The following is a 14,081-nucleotide window of genomic DNA, read 5'->3' on the forward strand; positions in this document are numbered from 1 at the left end:
TAAAATTTACAACCTTCTGTGTATTTTCAGCAGATTTCAGGTACACTTGAGTATCTAACATGGCCAGCCTAACTGGTACCATAGAATGAAAAAGACCACAACTGATGTACTTACAAAAAAGTTAAACACTTATCCAATGCAAATCAATTCCAGAAAAGCTAAGTTTGTCACAGACTGGTGATCTGCCAGAAGTCACTGGTATAGCGCAAACTCTTCATACAGGAGCAAAAGAGGGGGAGAAGGGAAAAAGGCACCACTAACCATACCTGGTAGAGCTTTATAATGTGTGGGTGATCAAGCATTTTCATTATCTGCACTTCTCGGTAGATCTTCTCCAGATTCACAGCATCCAGCTGAGATTTATCAATGATTTTTATTGCCACCTGCAGACAAATAGCAAAAGTGACATTAAAACTCCCCAACATTTTCCTCATTAGTTTTTCCTCATTATAAAGGGAATAATGCAACCCCAGGTAACTGGGGGCTTTCTTCTAGCTCAGAAATACACATCACCCACTTAAAAATACAGCAGCACAATATTAAACATATCAGCAATCCCACTAAGTGGCTGCAGGACTATCACCTACATCAGCATGTCAGAAAAAGAAAGTTTTACAAGAAATGGAAGATACAGAACAGGTGATGGAGGCCAATCCTCCAATGAGCCCAGGTACAGAATACTCTTATATCAGTAGCAGGTAGAAACAACTGAGGACCCTTTACAGACCAGTGTTGTAAAGACAAAAATCTTAAAAAGCCTAGTGGTGTCCATTTCTGGAGTCAAGGTAGCCAATTTGAATCCCACAAATGCAAAATGGTATCTTAAAAGAAAAACCATTGGCTCAACACAAATAATCAAAACATGGTGGATCCATGTAGTTCCAACTGTTACATGCTTATTTTAACTGTAATTAATACACTACTACATAAGGACATCTGCAGTTCATCCATTCAGGGGAAAAACTCTGTACAGATATGTTTGTCAGTCAAACCTCGCAAACAGATCTCAATTAGTTTAGGAAACAGATCTTGGTCCTATTTACCTTGTTTTTAGCCAGTACCTGCAAAGTGAATTACAGATAACTACAACTACACATGCCTAGGAGACTAAAAATTTCAGAACAGAAGGCATTTAAAAAAAATTTAAACTGAGAAGAAATCAAAATATAGCTGCTATAACCATGCAAAGGATAACAATACTAAAGAGCACTGAATATATAAATGGTGTTTATTCACCCTATCACATTATTAATGCTGAAACAGTAGCAAACAATGTTAAGTCACACAAATGCTTCCAATTATAACTGCATTTCACAAATTATTGAACTATAGGAGACAGCTGCTATGCAGGAGACAAAAATCCACAGGAGGTAAACCTCATTATCTCCAGTAAGCTGATTATGGAGCCACCTGAATTCAGAATTAACTATTTATTGACTTCATTTCAGTATGCTTTTGCTTGATAACCTTTTCAAAAGTCACTTGTCTTCCCCAATCAACAGAAAAATAAGATTCTGCTGTGAGTGAATAAACTGATCTAGCCTTGCAATCAGTGAAAAGCTAGTTTTGTTTTTAAGATGCAGGATGCACTTTTAGCTGAAGCAGAACAAGACTATTTTCCAAAGCAAACAGCCAATTTTAAGAAACTTTTTTCAAAAGACAGGTATGAGGGTTTTTGTTTTTTTTAAACAATGTCCAATTAACACAGAACTCACTGAAACTAGATTTATCAAAACCCAATACACATTTATAAGAATAACGATATATACGGCCATTAGACAGAAAACAAGAAAAAAGGTTCACATCCCACAACATTTTCACCATTAATCATGAGTTACTCCATAGCCTTTATTCTTCAAAACATTACAGTGGACACTTTGGAAGAAGTGCTACCTAAAATGGTATTCAACCACTCCACACTGCCCTCCTCCCCAGCTGTCACCAACTTTCTTCTATCCTAGTATAACATACAGCAATTTAGGGGATCCTGATGCCTGATCTTTTCAGAACATGCTTCCCCCTGTTGTCTTCTGATAGCTATTTGTACTTACAGCACTGTCCATAACTCATCTACTCTGCCCTCTTTCACATTACACTACATTGCACACTGAGAAGCATACAGGAACAGTGATGCTCAGGATGGCAGGTCCTAAAAGATTACAGATCTCCCTTTGAAAGTTTGTCTTTTGACTATGAAGACACTAAGCTATGCAAACATGTGGATCACCTGCTTCTGCTCCTATCTGTTACCCCCTCATCCTATTCCCATTCCTTCCAACTACAGTATTAATTTGCTGTCTTACACTTGGCATATGTACAAAACTTGGTAACAGAGGCCTGGCTTCACACATGCAAGGAATAAAGGACAGGCAAAAGGAGAACAGTAACATGCATGGGGCTGGACTATCCAAATGCATACTTCCCACTTGGTCTTGCCAGATTTGCACTCCCTTTGACTATTCCCTACAGCAATTGCTTATTCTCTCAGCAGGTCCCCTTTCACTTACAAAGACAGAACAGCAAGCTGCTTCCTTATTTGGTCTGATTATATGCCATGTGGCAGCAGAGGATGCAAACAATCATTCATGCAGCTTTAAGAAAAAGCAACACACAAAAATCATACCTTTAAGTCTCCCTGGCCTAATTTAAGATCACACCTAATAAAATGACTTCTGGTTATTGTTTATTTTTTGCAGGCACAATTTATTAGCCTAAGAAGAAATCACCTCACTAGAAAGTTACAAAATGTCAAAGTAATCAAACCAAGCCACAAAAGCCAGACCAAATTCTTATACATCAGGAAATACTTATTAAAAACAACCCATGCATCACATTTCTCCCCTTCTAATTTATTTTGTAGTGTCTCTCTGGAATCAGCCAGAGACACAAGACATTCTCCACATCTATCCCAGTTTATACCCATTATTTGGGTGACCTCCAGGTTTAGAAGGAACAGAGCCCACTTTTTAATTTACAAACCAATGAAGATATTAAACTGTAGCAATCTTGCATTCCTATCACAAAATGGTAATACATCTTTCAGTCAAGCAACAAAGTATCTCCAATCTTGGACAGAAAAGGTGTTCAGGAGAGTCTAAATGCCTCCTTCATTAATCTAGAGCAATGCAAAAGAATCCTGCTGCATTTTTTTTTTTGTATTCAAAATTTAATGGCAATCTAATTAGAATAGCAATTTACACAGACAGCATCAGCCTCTCAGTAACTTGAGGTATTTACAGTAGCTTCTTTCTTCACATAGACAACACAGTGTAGAAGCTTTACTGAAAAGTTCCATCACTTGCAACTTTTAAGACTTCCCTGACTCTGGTTCATTTAATTTCACTTTACAGTGCATTTTCTCTCCACAGGTAGGTGTTTTATGAAGCTCTCTTCAAATGCAAGCAAAAAAAACCCCAACAGTAACTTTCTCCTATTTATTCTTCTTGCACTTAGGAAATGTGTGCAGTACAGAAAAGCTAATAAAAGCAAAGCTATACAGGACTTCAAAGAAAAGAGATAAGGTATAGCATAGAAGAGGGAAAAAAACCCCAACACCAAACAAGTGAAATTGCAGCAAAGCAATAAATAAAGGGGGGTTTGGACAATTTGAAAAAAACCAACCCAACCAAAAAACACAACAGCAGCCTGCGCTCTGGGGCTGATGCTGAACCTTTGTCTATCCATCACTCTATCATCAGTTTGGTTAGCACAAATATTTATACTTCCTTCTTCTATACTTCTCACCCCCTCCTAGTGGGGAGGGAGAGAATTCTGCAACTGTATGGCTTGCTAGTGCTACTTTGTCCAATGGAGCTTTATTCCCATCACCTTATCCTAGTGAAAAATCTAGCTTTACAAGTACACTGACTCTTGGTGTTTTCTGCAGTATAGCTTGGCACTTCCACAGTTTGCTCTTAAATTTTGAGTGTTCCTTTTACTGAAAGTACAAATTTTTCTAATACAGACTGTTGCCACTTCCAAACCTATCCACAAGTGTCTATGCTGTCAACTTTCTCCAGAGATATCAGGCATTATTCTGAACACTGCAGTTCCTAGCTTCTATCACCCACAAAGAGTTCCAACAAAAAAAAAAAATTAAAAAAATCAGGTTTTAACTTTGTTTTCCCAGATAACAGAAGTACCCATTCCCCTAGAAAAACCTAGATAACTCATTTGTCCTTCTTCAGTTTTAAAGATTAAATCTTCCATTTCCACTTCAATTTCTTAATAATCAGTGCCTACTGTAGTTTTATGTTTTCCAAGGTTAATAAGACTATGCAACTATACAATGACTTCAGTTACTAAAAAGCAAGTAATTTTATATAAAATAAAAATGTGCAGAAGACATTTTTCATCTTTACATGGTTAAAATCCTTGAACAGATCTTATTTCCTGAGCGACAACTAATAAGATTTCATTAGAGGAAAGAAGCATTTCAAAAAAACAATAAAAAAAGAATGGGTCTCATAAGTTTGGGAGGCATGGCTACAAATCCTGATATAACCTTCACTACACTTTCTGGCCAAGAACAGTGCCTCATATTCCAATGTTTCTTACTTTCTTCCTTTTCCAGAAGTTTCCTATCCCATTTCCTTGCTGCACACATTTAGAAATACAACAATTCCCAAAGAGCATTGAAAGACTGAAACCAAATCCTTCTCCTGAAAGTATGGGAGCAAGAAAACAAGCCACACATTTCTTGGAGTAGAATGGCTCCAGAAAAATCCTCTTCCAATAGTTTTGAAAGATTTCTTTACCTCCCCATACCACAACTAAAAAGTGATCATAGATTTGGAACAAGTCACAGAGGTTAACACCCCACAGAAGCACACAGTAACATTGTATTGTCTATACAATCACCCACTTACTCCCCAGATTATAACACTAACATGTATTCTGCATTTATAGCTTCTGAGTATGAAAAGATCTGTTTTGTTTACACACTGGGCATTCAGATACAACAATGCATCAAGGACTTGCAATAATACTTCCATGAAAACGTTTTTTATGAAGATATTGCCAGATAGTAATGACAGCATTCATAAAATGCTCATTAAGTCAGTTAATACTGACCTCCTGGAGGCAACTATGGAGCTAGAAAAATTATGTTATATGCGACTCTGCAAATGTTGGAGAACAAACTGCACTTTTGGAGTGCACTATGGAGCACTACAGAATGAGCCACTGTCTCAGCAGCCTACTTGCTACCTCTGTCATCATGTTAAGAGATGTATTTTGTGCTGCTACATCCATAATCTGTTCAAAAAAACACAAACAAGACTTCCTTAGCTAGATCATTCAGTTGACAGCTATCACTAATATATTCATAAAAGTGTGTTGTGTAACCACATTAGTTTGGTTTCTCAGATATCTGAAATAATTCTAAGCACAGCTCTCTACTAATCAAGAGTATCTTATTTGAGATGCAAGAAAGATGCAAACCAATGAAGAACAAGCTATAGTTCCAGTTTAAATAGGTTTTTAGTTTAAAAAACCCACCACATTATATCAAACCATATTTTGTCTTACAATGTGGAGTTATTTAGTACTATTAAGCAGTTGCTTTTGAACATGGAGAGTAAGAGTATATGCCTACTTGAAGGAAAAACTTTTGCTATTTGCAATCCCTGTATGACTCTCAACATGTATATTATAGACGTGCACATAGTGGCAGGCTTCTATAGGAGAAGCAGCACAGTAGCAGCTGGCACCACTGCTTCTACAGTCAAATGCAGATTAGATATCTTGGTCTATTCTGAATCTTCAGTTTTCATGCATCTTGCCAGGGCCATAGAAGATTTAGAGAAAAACACTTGGAAATACTTAAAATCCAGGAACTTCTTCAAAACTATGTGAGAAGGAACAGTGCATTCAATAGCAACAGCTCACTTTTGTCCATATCTCAGCTGTGTCATGATGACAGGAAAAAGGGAAGTAATTCTTAAAGGTGGAGAAGATGCTTCAAGATAGGGAACAGTTTCCTATCTGAAAAGTGTGTTTTGTTCCTGAATATACAGCTTGCTAACAACTACTAGCATCTTGCAGATATGTTGGAACATCACTTTAATCTTTTGAAGATAGCGCAGAGGGACTGACTGCACACAGAAATGAATTCTCATTTCTCTCGTACGGTCAATCATTGCCATAGCACAAGCAAACTAACTCTAATTTGGCACGTGCCAAACTAAGGACAATTACACAGGTTTTGTGACGCTAGTTTTGGCTTTTTTTTTTTTTAATAGTTATCACTTATCCTAAGGAAAATAAAAGGCAACAAACCAAAAAATCCCAACCAAACATCAATATTAGTATTAACAAATACTTCAAATGACAAAAACCAGGGAATCCTGTTCCTTCCCTTGTCTTCCCATCACCAGTTTTCTGCTTAAAGACTTATATTCCAAAATATCTTTGCAACTTTCATGATTTCTTTTCATTTAAAAATATTAGGAATAGCACATGTTTCTTCCCCTCTTTTACTAAAGGCCTAGAGAACTGGAGTTTGCTCAATCCTCCTCTGACATCCAGGAATTGAAACTGTCAAGCAGTGAAGGTGAAATGCTTGTCAAAAAAGATGAAGGTTCTTCTATCCTTCAGCTACTCCAGCTTTCAATTTTCACTTTTTATATTATTCATTTAATTCTCCAACTAGTCTTGCAAAAAAAAAAAAACACCAAACAACCCCAAAGGCAAACCCCAACAAAATCAAACAAGAAAAAAACCCAAACAATCCCCCCCCCCCCCCCCCCCCCCCCCCCATGACCTAACAAGTTAACATACAAAAAGAGGTTTGTCCATGTCAGCGCAAGCTTTAAGGTTTCATGCGGGTTACAGAAATTCAGATTTGAGTTGTTAACCCCATACATCCTAAAAGTAGATAAACTGCATTAAAATTAACAAACACAACTTCCAGCAACCTGGAGCAACTCCAATTTCCAACAGCAAAGCATTTGGATATCAGAGATTTATAAAGGCATTAACCTCCCTTAGGGTGAAGCATATGATGTTCAACCTGATCTGCCTATGAGCTCCCACTCTCTGCCTCCAGATACATGTTCCTTCTCACCCCCTTGCAACAGATCTAGAGAGCCCACAGCTGCAAGCAGTTAAATCAGCAACCTGAGTCTTCCTTTTTTTTTTTGGTAACAGTGTCAGTTTCTCACTGAATTACTCCACTAACCCAAACTGTGTGCTATATAGCACAGGGAGTTGCTGTCTCCACTCATATCGTTCACTTTTACACATACCTAAGCACACTCGATCAGGCACTCGCAACTAAACTAGTATCACATCTTGTATCAGGAGGTGGTAATTTTCAGAGAAAAGTGCAAACCACCTGTAACATATCAGACAGCTAAAAGCATAACTGGGAACCATAAGGACATACTAGTTGTAAGGGTTTCCTTTTCATCTGAGGAGCAATGGCTAGTATTCTTCTGTAGATGACTAATCGTTAGGGGGTATTAGTTACAGAATTTTGAGGGTGGGTGAGGAACAAGACTTTCACACATAGCCTATTCACAAAGACTTTCCTTCATCCTTAAAGTGCATTGCTTTTTTCCAAGTAGTACCTTCATCTGTTCCAAGAGCTTTTCACTACTGTTCATTATTTCACACATCATCATATTTCACTAGAAGCAAATATTAATCTTCTTGAACTTTATGCTTCCAATTACTTTTGTTCTCTTTTCTTAGTCTCCTCTTCTCCTTCTGAAGAGAAATTTTGCTTATTTGTGCATGCCTCATTAACAAAAGTTACCCTGAGATCACAGAATTTCTTGGCAACAGGATAAATTAGCATGGCAGGAAAGCATGTGTCATTAACTTAAATGGCAACAAATACACAACAAGCAAAGCAAAGGTCACATTCAACCATGTAGCCCCCTCTGGGGCACCCTGTATGGACTATCATTAAAGAGGGTCATGCACTACCTCCACTACTACAAAGACATATCAATTCCCCCATTTTTCTTAACTTTCACACTTCTTTCTGTCTGACTATTTAGTAATGCATTTTTAGTGTTGCATTAATATAGGATTCAAGTTATGATTTCTGAGTTCATTTGCGTACACCATATACTACCCTGTCCTATGTGTATCTTCTACTTCATGCCTCGTTTTATTTTATTCTCACTTACACTTTGCTAACAATTTATGGCAACTATATTTACTACCTTCAGTTCAAGTTACAATTTTATATTCTGATACGTAGGTTTTCCATAAAAAGGATTGATTTTGTATATAATCCACAAGTCCTGACCTTTCAAGGTAATAAGATCCCATTTTTTTTAATTTGACAGTTATTGGCTGGTCAGAGTTATATTAAAAAAATAGGCAAATATTTTTATTGGTCAAAACCAGATAAAATACAATTTCAAAGTACCAATGCTGAAAAAGCCCAACAACAAACAGGTTCTAAATTTAAAGGGTTCAAATAGGGAGATTCGGGAGAAACTCAGGCAAGGAAATAGTCCTTTTTAAAAAGGCTTTCTGAGCAAGTCTCAACAGCAACACAGCGCAGATCTTCCCACAGTACAGACCTTATGGTACACAGGTACAGCCTTTCCAGAACCTAATAAGCTGAATATCCTTCCATGGTAAGTTTAATAAAGGCACAGATGAATGTGAGGAATTAGCAACTCAAGAAATTTCAGCAACAGTTTAGAGCAAGCTTAAAATATGAACAGCCTTCCATCTATAAACATTAATAAGCAGGACTTCCACTTTATGTGCATAGTGAACTAACACTAAATCAAGTGAGATGGTCCAAACTTGAAGTGCTTATTCAAAGTAGTATTTAGCTAGAATTAATTTCCCCTGACATCACTAGGAGTAATCTTAATAGGGTTCCCCTTCCTCAAAGGCCACATAAATACTTCCAGCAACTAACTCCGCAGTTAAGTTCCAGATAAACATTCTTGCATCTCTTACTGCAGAAAGTCAATGTAGGTGTACTGAAAAATGAAAAGACCTTGACACAAATCACCACCACAGGCAAATGTGCTGTAAAAAAATCATGCAGAAGATGAAAAAGGCTTCAGACTGGACACAAGGCTCCTCAGAAAAGGAAAGCTGGTTAAAAAAAATTCAAGACTGTATTAGAATGCACCAGAGTTCAGCAATTTCTTAGAACACAGATGGAAAAATCATACCAGATCTGGGGAGCTGTTAAGCTCTAAGTTTCCTGTAACCTTGTTATTTTAAACAATACTAAACAAATATACTTTCTAAAATTACAAATAAAAATAAAGATTAAAGTTTTCATCCCCATCACAAAGTCTGCCAAAGAAATGAGAACTAAGAAGTAAACAACTTACTATCTTCAAGTGAAGTGTTTAGAAGGTTGGCATATGGCATCAAACTTGGGAACAGAACACTAACACTGCAAGGTCTTTGCTTGACTCTTCAGTAATAGCAAGGAAGGATTTTAAAATAATTAACAGTTTATTATGAAACTTGAGAAATAAGACAATCAGAGAAATTTCTTTTAATACTTGGGATGCAAAGCTCATCTATCACTGCACGACCAGAACAATGTTAGCATTGCAGGTTTGTTTTCTTTAAGTCCAAGCTAAGGGCACTTTCATTCCTGTAAGGCACGATTTTACCACACCAGACCACAGCACCTGAATAATTGCAGGTCTTTTCAGTTTTTCACCTTGTACTTTGGACAATATTTTATTTACTTTTGTCTGGTACAGAGCAGCACTGTAAGCCCTTCTTCAGTAAACAATGAAAGCAACCATAATAGAACCTTACAAAAAGCTTACCTCTAGGTATAGCGACCAAAACTACCCAAGAAGAAAATATAAGAGGAAGCTGACCTTCCAAAGCCATTGGTCTCATCAGATACCTGTTTTTAAAAAGTGAACATGACTGCATTTTGTCCACACAGGCTTACAATCGTTTTTGTTTTAGGTAAAGCAGAAGATATTAACAATCTACAGGCTAGTAATCACCTGGTAACATACACGGTGGTGGTGGGGTGGTTAAACAAAGAGGCTAAAAATGGTTGAATTTGGTTAACTGGCAGGATGATGTATTTAAGAATACAGGACACACACACAAAAGTTCCTTTGCTAAAACAGATTACCGACATAGAAGGACTGCTCATCTGCAAGTATTGTCCAGGTCAGGAAACCGTAAAACGTTCAGGACGCGAAAGCAGGCACAAGGCAAGGTTTGAACCTTCCCTATTAACAGAGAGTTATCCCTATCTGATGGCTACCCTCACGAACTAAGCCGACAGCTGCCCGCCCCCTGCCCCCTCCCGCCCCGAGCATCCTTACTGCGATAGCAACACACCGTCTGGGGCCTGAGCCACAGGGGCACCCCGCTACAGCCACACCAGGAGCCGTTATCGCTGCCCTTGCCGGGACGATGAAAGCAAGAAAACAAACACGAACGGCGGCCAGGGCTCCTGCTCCAAGGCCTGCCCGCAGCCCAACACCTCAAGTCAATAAAACATCCCCCCGCCTCCCTCCCGTGCTGGCAGGGACAAAAGGCTCAAGCAGCCTGCAAGGGCGCTGCTGCAAGCCCCCGCCGAGCCACCCAGGCCGCCCCCCCCCAAATAAACCCTCAGCGGAGCCCCAGAGCACCGAGGCCAGCTGCCCGCCCCCCACCCCACAGCCTGGAGCGGAGCCCCGTAGCCCCAACGCCGGCCGCCCCTCCACGCCCCGCTGAGCCAGCCGAGCCCCGACGGCCAGCTCCCCCCAAAGCCCGCAGCAGCGCCCCACGACGGCCCCCGCCCTCCTCCAAACCCCGAGAGCTGCCGCGCCTGCGGGCACCCGAGCCCTGCCGCCCCACGCCCGGCCGGGAGAGGCCCAGGGGCCGCGGGAGGGGCCCGGCGGCGCGGCCGGGCTAGGCCGGGGCAAGGGGCGACGGCGGCCCCCGTCGCGTCTCGTCTCGTCTCGCCGCGCCTCGCCTCACCTCGCTGCGCGTGATGCGGTGCCGCGCCAGCTTGACCACGGCGAAGTTGCCTTTGCCCAGCGTGCCCTCGATGTCGTAGAAGCCGACGCGGACGGGCCCGAGCCCGCGGGGCAGCAGCGGGGGGGGCCGCCGGGGCTCGGCCATTACCATGCTGGGCGCGGGGGGCGGCGGCGGGCGGGCGGTCGATCGGCGGCGGCTCCGGCGTGAACGGCGGCAGCGGCTCGACTGTGCCCGCGGCGCTCTAGAGCCGCGCCGCCCCGCCCCCTCCGCCCTCCTCCACCAACCGCGCGTCACAGCGCGCGTCAGCGGGGGCGGAGCCTCGCCATGGCAACCGCAGCCACCGCGGCGGGGCGGCCGCCCGGCCTCCCCTCCTCTCCTCTTCCCTCCCCGGCGGCCCCCGCGGCGGGTCGGCGTGGCGCCCGCTAGTTCTCCAGCCGCCGCGGGCCCCCTCCCCGCACCCGCCCTCCGCGCTGCTGCGGGGCCCTCCGCGTTGTCGTGGGGATTGCCCGCCCCGGCTGCGCTCTGCCTCTGCGCTGCGGCCGGGGGAAAGCTCCCCCTCGTGCCCTCAGCTCCGTCGCCCCTCGCACCTGCGCGCACTGCGCGGCTACTGGAGGGGAGGGGAGGCGAGGCGAGGCGAGGCCACCTGCAGCTCCTCGTTAGCGGGACGAGGAGAAACGAGGAGTCTGCCCCCAGGCGTCCCTGCAGCCCCGAATCAGGGTCTCCGTGGCCCCGAGGGTGCTCGGGGCGCAGAGCTTGGGCTGCCGCACCTGGGTCAGAGACTCTCTGGGTGGTCTGCGTAGCAGTAGTTTCCCGACAGAGATGCCCTCTCCCTGGCAGTGAGCACCACTTCCAGCGGACCGAGTTATTCCAGATCGGAAAGATGCCTTTTCTTAGTACATCAGCCTCCCCAAACGCCGATCAACATCACGCAAAACTCACCTTGAGTACAGTGTGCAGTTCTGGGCCCCACAATTTAAGAAGAACGTGAAAGTGCTTGAGTGCGTACAGAGGAGAGCAACAAAGCTCGTGAAAGGGCTGGAAGGCATGTCCTGTGAGGAGCGGCTGAGCACTTTGGGCTTGTCTAGTTTGGAGAAAAGGAGGCTGAGGGTTGACCTCATTGCTCTCTACAGCTTCCTGAGGAGGGGATGTGGAGAGGGAGGTGCTGAGCTCTTCTCCCTTGGGATCCAGTGAGAGGACACGTGGGAATGGCTCAAAGCTGTGTCAGGGGAGGTTCGGACTGGACATTAGGAAGTGTTTCTTTACTGAGAGGGTGGTCAAACACTGCAACAGGCTTCCTAGAGAGGTGGTTGATACCCCGAGCTTCTCAGTGTTTGAGAGGCATTTGGACAATGCCCTTACCAACGTGCTTTAACTTTTAGCCCTGAAGTGGTCAGGCAGTTGGACTAAACGATTGTTGTAGGTCCCTTCCAACTGAACTATTCTATTCTATTCTATTCTACTCATTTCCTGCACACCTGGAAAGACAGATTTGGAAGCTTTGTTAGGCCCTTTGACATAAAATGGTTAGAGGCCCTGCAGAGTTGGCAATGTACATGTGAAAAAAGTTAAGGCCTTTTATGCTAAATTTCCTTTCCGACACTAAGTCCACCTAGTCTGCTTTACGTTTGCACTTACACATTAGCTTGCTTTCATTTTAAAAATGCCATGCTCATTTCAACTCTGCAGCAATCTTTCCCAGTTCACGCCTGTCCCTCTCTGATCGCTCCCTCTCCCGTGACCCATTTCATGCTGGAGGACTGGTACCTTCTGACATTTGGATATCAGGAATCACCCCTGGAGGCTTTGCTTAGTTCCACTGGCTGAACGAGGCATGTCCAAAAGCTGATGGTACAAGAGCACACGTGTCTGTTGAATCAGCTGCAGGTTCAGCAACAGTCACAGACCTTTTATGAACACAGAGTGCAGTGGACACAAACACAGCTCAAAACAGAGCAGGGCCACAAAAAGCAAGTGAAAGAATACAAGAAACAAACTTCTGTCTCTTGCTTTCCCTTTGTATACACGTCTTACGTGTAAAGCTGCCTCATACTTGTGGAAAGTTGGTAAAATTTGTCACATGTCAAACAGCAGTGACTGTTCTGCAAAGGGAACTGAAGACCTCCATGAAAAGTTAATGCTTGTCCTTCACTGCACTTGCAGTTCATGAGATTCCTCTAAGAAATGACATTTTGAGGTGATGCTGCTGACTTAGATTGCTATGGATAATAACCGTGCTGTTACTGTTCTATTTATCCCTATAAGAAGTTCTGGCAATGACTAACTGATGACTTCAGTTAGTCAGACATCCACCCTTTTAAATGATTGATAGGTGCATGAGCAAGCTTACCATAATCCTACTTGAATAGAAAATGGTGTCATCCCAAGCTGCTACTTGTGAAATTTCATTCCTGTTTCACCCTATAGGATGCTTCATTTTTTTCAGAAATCTGAAACACTGACCAAAGAATAATTCTAGCATGATGCAAGCTTGGTGTGTTAAAAGTAACTTTTTCTACATTGTGCAAAACATTGCTTAATGTTCCTTCCTAGTCACCTTATTAAAAATAAAATTTTTAGTCATAAAATATTTATTTGCTTCCTGCCCACTTTCATCCATGTAAAACCTCACCAGACTGGTGCAAAATCAATTATTAAGTCAGATTTTGTGTTCGCAATAATAAACTTTTGCAGAAACTTTCTTGTGCTGCACACCACAATGCCATTTTTGGCTTGAAAGTTCAGGTTACAAAAACATTTCTTAATAACGCTGCTAGAGGAACCGCAGTCACAAAAACATTCTTTGTACAGCAGCCTTTGAAGGCCATTGATGGCTTTTGGTATGCTTCAAGGAAAGTGATTCGAGTGCTTCTCACAAACACTGATACAGGGGAGCTCTGCCAGGCCACTGTCAACAATCGGCTGAATGACACAAACTGTGGAGCACACATGCCCTCTTGTGGCCAATGTTCCTGTACAGACTACTACAGCTGTGATGTTCTACTAAACGGAGATGCCAAAGAAAAGAGATTATAAAATTACCTCGCCTTCTGATAACTTCCAGAGATGCTGAGCACATGCAGCTGACTTTGCCTGAGTTCAGTAAGCCAGCAGCTCAAAAGACCAGGGCACACTCTTAGTTGCCAAAATATGGC

General features: G+C 42.4%; 1 protein-coding gene across 4 annotated transcripts in view; it reads right to left on the reverse strand.

The window, feature by feature from the left end:
- Positions 1 to 11,290, reverse strand: part of SIK2 (salt inducible kinase 2) — a 69,395-nt gene extending 58,105 nt beyond the window's left edge. For 2 of the 4 annotated variants that reach the window (XM_030021807.2, XM_030021806.2), the window contains exons 1-2: positions 10,930 to 11,208; positions 267 to 383 (exon numbers count right to left, since the gene is read on the reverse strand). In XM_030021807.2, the coding sequence (XP_029877667.1) occupies positions 267 to 383; positions 10,930 to 11,079 (267 nt within the window). In that variant the 5' untranslated portion in view covers positions 11,080 to 11,208. Of the gene's footprint in view, positions 1 to 266; positions 384 to 10,929 lie in introns of those variants that run through there. The other 2 variants (XM_030021808.1, XM_030021809.1) reach the window with 2 other exon arrangements.
- Positions 11,291 to 14,081: the final 2,791 nt, after the last annotated feature.

The sequence above is a fragment of the Aquila chrysaetos genome, chromosome 8, assembly GCF_900496995.4.
Source record: "Aquila chrysaetos chrysaetos chromosome 8, bAquChr1.4, whole genome shotgun sequence".
Lineage (NCBI taxonomy): Eukaryota > Metazoa > Chordata > Aves > Accipitriformes > Accipitridae > Aquila > Aquila chrysaetos.